The sequence below is a fragment of the Dryobates pubescens genome, chromosome 13, assembly GCF_014839835.1.
Source record: "Dryobates pubescens isolate bDryPub1 chromosome 13, bDryPub1.pri, whole genome shotgun sequence".
NCBI classification, from domain to species: domain Eukaryota; kingdom Metazoa; phylum Chordata; class Aves; order Piciformes; family Picidae; genus Dryobates; species Dryobates pubescens.
Genome location: NC_071624.1, coordinates 20,675,514 through 20,683,708, shown reverse-complemented (window position 1 = coordinate 20,683,708; position 8,195 = coordinate 20,675,514). Strand labels below are relative to the sequence as shown.

The 8,195-nt window shown below is 55.2% G+C and overlaps 1 protein-coding gene across 1 annotated transcript in view; it reads right to left on the bottom strand.

Moving 5' to 3' along the window:
- Positions 1–426: 426 nt before the first annotated feature.
- Positions 427–8,195, bottom strand: part of COL26A1 (collagen type XXVI alpha 1 chain) — a 203,155-nt gene continuing 195,386 nt past the window's right edge. The window contains exons 15-18 of the mRNA XM_054167110.1: positions 5,818–5,862; positions 4,472–4,516; positions 2,898–2,982; positions 427–599 (exon numbers count right to left, since the gene is read on the bottom strand). Coding sequence (XP_054023085.1) covers positions 427–599; positions 2,898–2,982; positions 4,472–4,516; positions 5,818–5,862 — 348 coding nt within the window. The remainder of the gene's footprint in view (positions 600–2,897; positions 2,983–4,471; positions 4,517–5,817; positions 5,863–8,195) is intronic.

Genomic DNA, 8,195 nt, shown 5'->3' with positions numbered 1-8,195 from the left:
TGGGAGTGGTGTCTCCACCTAGAAGCCAGCACAGCACCACCACGGGAAAGGAAAGCAGGTGCCAAGGGGCAAGGGTAAGGCTTGGCTTTGAGTCTAGGTGGGACTGGCTGTCTCCTCCAGTTAAGCAGTGCTTTAACTGAGTGACCTCCAAGGCCAGTGAGGAAACAAGGGGAGGATTACACTCCTGAGGCACAGGCAGGAGGTGTCCTTTCTGCCACCTGGCATTCCAAAGGCAAAACAACAACAGCAAGAAAAATATTCATAGGACCCTCTCTGAGCTATGGATGAGACATTCCCTGCAACCAGGGGAGAAACCCCAGCTGCCAGCACTGCAGCCTCCTACCCACTCCACTTGCAGGCTGCCATCAAGCAGCGGGGGAGCGGATCTGTAACCGGGCAGCAGGCACGGGGAGCACGCAGAGGCTGCTACTTCATCCGGCCGCTTCTCCTCCTGGCTTCGCCCTCGTCCAGCAGCGAGGAGAGGATCTGCTGTGCCTGCGGCTGCGGGGGTCCTCCGCGCTTGATCTTGATGCTGGGCCGCAGGGGGGAGCCCGGGATGCCGTCCTGTCCGGAGCCTGGCTCAATGGAAGACAAAGAGTCTGTAAGGAGAGAAAGTCACGGGAGAGAGAGCGCCATTGAAAGGGGAGGCTGCGGAAGGAGCAGCAGTGCCCTCCTGAGCCGTGCCTCCCCTGCAGGAGGGGTGCCCCCCCGGCTGCCTCTCCAGCCAGTCACCAGCAGTGGGGCTTCAAGTCTGCTGCCGGCACACCACTGCTGACTCACAGCCTCACAGAATGCTGTCAGGGGTTGAAAGGACCTCCAGAGATCACCAAGACCAACCCCCTGCCAGAGCAGGGTCACCCACTAACACATCCGGGGGGTCTGGAAGCTCTCCACACAAGGAGACTCCTCAGCCTCTCTGGGCAGCCTGCTCCAGGCCTCCAGCACCCTCACACCAAAGAAGTTTCTCCTCGTGTTGAGGTGGAACCTCCTGGGGTCCAGCCTGTACCAGTCCTTCCTTGTCCTATCACTGGGCACTGCTGAAAAGACCCTGGCCCCTTCACCCTGACACCCACCCCTCAGATATTGCCAGAGATCCATAAGCTCTCCTCTCAGCCTTCTCTTTTCAAGACCAAACAGCCCCAGGTCTCTCAGGCTCTCTTCAGAGCAGAGATGTTCAAGTCCCTTCATCACCCTCAGGGCTTCCCCCTGCTCTGTCTGAGCTCTTCCTGCCCCTGCTCCCAGCTGGACTTCCAGTTCCAAATTCCTCTTCTTTTATTGGTTAGAAATTTGCTGCTCAGCACTGCCCACAGCCTCCTGCTGTTGAGGGATGGGGCCAAGCGGAGGCTGAGGGTTTGAGGAGTCTAAAGGAGACTGAGCAAGAGGATTGATCCACCCCAGGCTACAGCCAAACTGGCAATGAAGAGTGGAATGGAATGGAATGGAATGGAATGGAATGGAATGGAATGGAATGGAATGGAATGGAATGGAATGGAATGGAATGGAATGGAATGAACCAGGTTGGAAGAGACCTTTGAGATCACCAAGTCCAACCTATCATCCAACGCTATCTAATCAACTAAACCATGGCACCAAGCACCCCATCCAGTCTCAGCTGTCCATTCCCTCAGCATGCTGGTGGCAGCACTCACATCTCCTCCTTCCACAGCCTGCAGCTCTACAAAGCTAAATAGATTTGACTGCAGCCACTCTTGATTTCCCTAGCAGCCAGCCACAGATGCTGGGCAGTGCTGCCTCATCAATTTTAACGCCCCAGTTGCCTCACACCATCACAGAATGCCAGGCTGGAAGGGGGCTCAAGCACCAGCTGGGCCAACTTTGCTAGGCAACAGCAGAGTTGCCATGAGCTGGCCCAGCAGCCTGTCAAGCTCAGCCTTAAAACTGCCCAGTGTAGGGGAACCCTCTGCTTGCTTCCCTTGGGAGAGGAACAACGTGAGGAGAAACTTCTTTGCTGTGAGGCTGCTGGAGCCCCTGAGCAGACTGCCCAAAGAGGTTGTGGAGTCTCCTTCTCTGGAGACTTTCAAGACTCACCTGGATGTGTTGCTGTGTGCCCTGCCCTGGGTGATCCTGCTGTGGCAGGGGGGTTGGTCTGGCTGACCTGTGGAGGTCCCTTCCAACCCCTAATGTTCTGTGAGTCATGATTATTCCAGTGTCTAACTGTTCTCACAGTGAAACATTTTCTTCTTCCTTCTGCCATCAGAGATGGACATTTGCTCATTTCCCTGCCAAGAGCTCACCCTCAGAGGCCAGCCCTGCAGCCCTGCTTTGCTCCCATCCAGCAGCACTTCAGCTTCAAGCCAGTGTTTGGCTGCAGCAGGAATTGCACTGCCTTGGCTGGAAGCAAACACTGCTGGAGCAGCTGGAAGGGCCCTCCTGCTGCAGGGAAGTGGTCTGCTTGCTGCTCTGCTTTGCCTTGCTGCTTGGCTGGCTGTGCTTGTGGGAAACCATGGTGAGTGTGGAGCTTCTTGGGAACATGAGAGCATGGGCTCAGCATCCCTGCCTGGGTCCTCAGCACGGGGCTGGGGCAGGCTGCCCAGGAACTGGTGGTCAAACCCCAGCACAGGATCACAGCTCACAGGATGTTAGGGGTTGGAAAGGACCTCCAAAGATCATAGAATCATAGAATCAATAAGGTTGGAAAAGACCTCAGAGATCATCAAGTCCAACCTGTCACCCAACACCTCCTGACAACTAAACCATGGCTCCCAGTGCCACATCCAATCCCCTCTTGAACACCTCCAGGGATGGGGACTCCACCACCTCCCTGGGCAGCACATCCCAAGGGACAGAGAGCTCAGAGCCTGGGAGGGTTGTGAAGCACCAAGCAGGTGCTGGAGGAGAGCCCCCAGCTGCCCAGAGCAAACCCCAGCACTGCTTACCGTGGATCCCTATCATGTGCTCAAGAATTAATACCCTCTCAGCCAGGATCTTCAGGGCTTCTCTCAGCTGCTGCACACCTTCCCCCTGCAAGAAGGAAAAGACAACCAGCATTGGCAGCTGCTGCAGAGCAGGCTTCCTGCTCACAGTGCTGCCTCCATGGCGCCCAGCTCTGCGGTGTGGATGTTAAAAGATGCAAAACAAAGCAGGCTGGAACCAGCTGGAGCTTTAAGGCCCTTCCAACCCAGCCCTTCTGTGATGCTGTGCTACTGTGAAAGCTGCAGGGGCTGAGGAGGGGGATGCAGGAAAGCAAACTCCTCACTTGTACACCATGTTTGCAGAGCCTCTGACCCAAAGCCAAGCCTTGGTCCTTACAAAGCTCAGTCCCTGCTCCTGCAGAGAGCCCAGCCCAGGCTGGATGCTCCTGGCAAGCCTTTAGCACATGCAGCTTATGTTAACAACCACTCTGAGCCACCTGCAGGAGAGAGAGCTTTGCTCTCATCTGACCTCTGCCACCTGGAGAAGAGGTTTTGTTCTCATCTGGCCTGTGCTCTGAGCACCAGTGAGCTCCTTGGGCTTCCCCTGGGTTGGTACACCAGGGAGCTGGGACGTGTGGCTAACATCATCTTGCTGCTGCTGAACTGAACAGAGGGCTGCAAGCCCATCTTGATGGGCTTCATGCTGCTTCTGGCCAGCTCCTAGCTGGGCCACATGCTGCCCAAAGCCTGGCCACATACTTTCATGCATACTCAGGCTGCAGTTTGCTGCTCCCATTGCCTTAGGTATCGGCTTGAAGGGACAGAGAGATCACAGAATGTGAGGGGCTGGAAGGGACCTTGAAAGCTCATCCAGTCCAACCCCCTGCCAGAGCAGGAGCACCCAGAGCAGGTCACATAGGAGCACATCCAGGCAGGTTGTGACTATCTCCAGAGAAGGAGACTCCACCACCCCCCTGGGCAGCCTGCTCCAGGGCTCTGCCAGCCTCACAGGGAAAGAATTCTTCCTCCTGTTTCCATGGCACTTCCTCTGCCTCACTACACTGGGAAGTGTTTTAGAATGGGAGTGCAGACATTTGAGGAAGAAATTCTTCACTGTGAGGGTGGTGAGGCTCTGGCCCAGGCTGTTAAGAGAAGCTGCAGATGTCCCATCCCTGGAAGAGTCTCATGGGACTTTGAGCAGGTGGAGCTGTCTGTGGCAGGGGGGTTGGAATGTGATGATCATGAAGGTTCCTTCCAACTCCCACTCTCCACACATGCAGTTTGATCTCTTCTGAGAGTCTCTCTCTGACCATGTGGGAGGGACAGCGGGGCAGTAGCTCTCTGTGGGATGGACAAGCCCTGGGGCCTGAGGAAGTGTTCAGAGCTTGGTGAGAAGGGCAGCTGGCAATATGGCCAAGGAAACCTCACAGACCAGGGCTGCTTGCATGTGTTGAGACCAAACCCAAGCCTCAGGTCAGCCCTTGCTCTGCAGCTGTAGCTGTGGACAGGTCCCAGGTCCTCCTCAAAGCAGCCTACCCCAGGGAGTGTGGCTGAAGCAGGGTAAAGAGACAAAAAGGAAAGTAACCCAACATGCTTACATCAGCACCTTTGTCACCTTCCTCACCCTTCTTGCCTGGCTCCCCCTGAAACAGACAAGAAAGAGACATTTGCTTCCGTGTGACTCTTGCATCCCTTCCCTCCCAAGGACCAAACCAAAGGCAGAAGCATTCCACCAGCAGAAAGCAAAGTGATTCCCTGGCACTGCAAGAGCCAAAGTGCTCTTGTGAGCATTGTCCTTGCTCCCACCACCTTCCCAGGAGGTCATCACCGTGTCTAACCCTGGGGAACTCATCCAGGAGTGGCCAAGCTGCAGGAGGGGTGGCTGCCATGCCCTGGCCTCATGGCTGGAGAGATCTCAGTGAGAGATGCTTTGATCTCACACTGTGGTTAGAGCCCTGCTGCCCTCCTCCACACCTGCACATGCTCAGCTTTGATTTAGAACATGGAATCCTCCATTCTGCTCTCATTAATCTCTGAGGATGCTCATTAAGCTTTTCTTGAACAAAGCTCCCTCTGTGCTGTCAACCTCAGCCTGGTGTCCCCCCCTGACCAGGAGGTTCATGCATGGGCAGATGACATGGAGAGATCAAACCAGGGTGGTGAAGAGGATGGACTGGAAATGCCTGAGCTCCTCAAAACTCGTTGCACATCCCTGAGATACCTTCAAAGCAAGGGTGGGTATGGGAGGAAGGACTGAAGAAAAGAGTGTGTGAAGCCTACAAAATGTTGAATGAATGTGGAACACTTAATGTGGCGTCAAGGAAGAGAAGAGAAACCTCCCAGAGGACCTTGGACCTCTCTGGATGCTGCAAGCCAAAAGCTCCTAACTTGCTCCAGCAGCTCACTTTCATCCAAGCCTCATCTCCACTGCTGTGTCTGCACCCCAGCCATGTGTGCCAGCGCAGAGCTCTCCTGTGTGCACTGCCAAGGAATCTCCTGGAGACATCTTCATCTCATGAGAGGGTTCCCAGCTCAACTTGGCAGACCTCAAGGTGCAAGGGGGGGGTTGCAAGCACCTTTGAGTTGTTTGACAGTGCCCACCTTTGGGCCCTGGTAGTGCCAGAACCTCATGGGGCAGGGAGGGAGCTTCTGCCTGCCAAGGGGTGGCTGGAGGGGATCTGCAAGCAAAGCTCATCTCCACTCTGGCCATGGCACCTTCTTGATCATGGCATTTCAGCAGCATGCTCCATGTGCAGGAGGGCCATTTGCAGAGGAATAGGTTACGGTGAGGTTGCCCAGTGGTGCACAGATGTCTAGGCTGGAGCAGTGTTGCATCTGGCTGAGCTGCCTGAACCAGCTGCAGCCCAGCCAGGGCATATTTGAGGTGCCAGGGAGGCACCAAACCCATGTGAGCCTTGCAGACACCCACAAGTCCAGCACTTACAGGAGATCCCTTAATGCCCCTCTCTCCAGGCAGCCCTGCTTGCCCCTGTGGGAGATAAAGGCAGAGTCAGTAGGAGATCATTTTGCACTTGACAAGAACACAGAGGAGTTTTCACTGCTGGAATGAAGATGGTTAATGAAAACTCTTACCCTGGGGATAATGTGACAGACCCCTGCCTCTCCCTGGAGCTTGCCACTGGGAGGCAGCAAAAGGGGGCCCTGGATGTGTGTCAGGTGTCAGCTCCAAACCACACCACACTTTGGTTCTGTTCATCATAGTATCATCAAGGAATCAGTCAGGGTTGGAAGGGACCACAAGGATCAGCTAGTTCCAGCCCCCTGCCATGGGCAGGGACACCCCACACTAGATCAGCCTGGCCAGAGCCTCATCCAGCCTGGGCTTAAACACCTCCAGGGCTGGGGCCTCAACCACCTCCCTGGACAACCCATTCCAGGGCTTCACCACTCTCCTGGGGAAGAACTTCCTCCTCACCTCCAGCCTGAATCTCCCCACCTCCAGCTTCATTCCATTTCCCCTAGTCCTATCACTACCTGAGATCCTGAGCAGTCCCTCCCCAGCCTTTTTGTAGCCCCCTTCAGATACTGGAAGGCCACAATGAGGTCACCTCAGAGCCTTCTCTTCTCCAGACTGAACAGCCCCAACTCCTTCAGTCTGTCCTCATAGGAGAGGTGCTCCAGCCCTCTGCTCATCCTTGTGGCCCTTCTCTGGACACCTTCCAGCACCTCCAGATCCCTCTTGTCCTAGGGGCTCCAGAACTGGAGGCAGTACTCCAGGTGGGCAGCTCACTCAGCTCAGCACCCTCTGACAAGCAGCAAGGCTCTGAACTTGGCAACAGGCAGCTGCACTACCCCAGGAAGGCCTTTGGCTGCAGGTTGCATCCTTCTCTCCAGTCAGAGCCAAAGGGCTGATGCTGCCCCACACAGCAAGCAGAGCCCAGCATCCCCAGGTGCTCTGATTTGACCTGGTCCTGCTCCACACACATCTCTGAGCTAACCCCAGCAGCTGCTGAGCAAAGCACACCCCCAGTACTTTGGGGGTTTTTCCCCTGTTTTTCTCATTTCCATCTTGTTCTCAGTGGGGATCTTTTGGTCTTTCTAAATGGCAGCTGCTGGTTTGGGGCAGAGTGAGAAGCCATCAGACTGAGCATCTTGCTTCTCTCCCTTTTACCCTGCAGTGTTGGTTTCCCACTCTGAATCCCACTGGGGCAGGGCAGACTCCCTGAGCAGAACAGCTGCAGATTATTTCATGGCAAAGGAGGAGCTTGGGAAGTGGAGGCAAGACCTGAAGGAACCTTTAGAAACCCACTGATGAAAGAGCTACATATTTACAGGATCCAAGCATGCTGGGGTTGGAAGGGACCTCTGGAGCTCACCCAGTCCAGCCCCTGCTCCAGCAGGGCACCCACAGCACAATGCCCAGCAGCACAATGCCCAGGAGGGGTTGGAAGCTCTCCACACAAGGACACTCCACAGCCTCACCCCTTGGCCTGTCACAATAGGCCCTGAGAAAAAGTCTGTCCCCAGCTTTCTGATCTCCCTTTTCAGCCCTGCAGGACCACCAGAAGTTCTCCCTGGAGCCTCCTCCAGGCTGACCAAGCCCAGCTCTCTCAGCCTGTCTCACAGCCCTGGCATCATCAGTTGCTGCTTAATCTCATGAATGTGAGAAGCAGCAGACTGGAGTTAATCAGCTGCCATTTGTCTCATCTCTGTCAGACCTCCCTCTGTCTGTGGGGCTGAAAGAGTGAGCAGAAGTGAAGGAGAGGAGGAGCTGTCACAAGGGGGAACCATGTCTTCTGTAGCCACCCATCTACAGGTGGTGACCTCCATTTGCACCTCCATCTATGTGACAAGAAGAGAGAAGAACCACCTGGGAGCAAAGGGAATGGCTTCCTGTGGCACAGGGCTGTGCCAGTGCAGCCAGCACTGCAGCCTGCCAGCACCTGAGGGTGCCAGGCAATATTTTTCTCTTTATCTTCCTTTCTTTGACCCTGCTCCACACTAAGGGCTTTTAGCAATGGTCCTCACTCCCTGTGTCCACTGTGTGCAGGTCTCATTGCTGACTGATCCTCCACTACATCCTACATTCCCAAACAACTTTGTCCTCCTAATGGCTCTCAGAGGAGATAGCAAAGACTTTCAAAGCCTTTTGGAGGGCCAGAGGGAGCTGAAGGCTCACATGGAGCTCTGAAACCCTTCCTGCTGCTGGGCTGGCACTCACACACTGACATCCCTGCTGCATTGGCCTCTGCTGTCTTCAGACTTCAGCAGACTTCAGCAGTTTGGAAGCAGCATCCCAGCAGCCCTCCCACCTCAGGTTAGTTCCTCACACCTGACAACTCCTCAGGAAGAGAGGTGCAG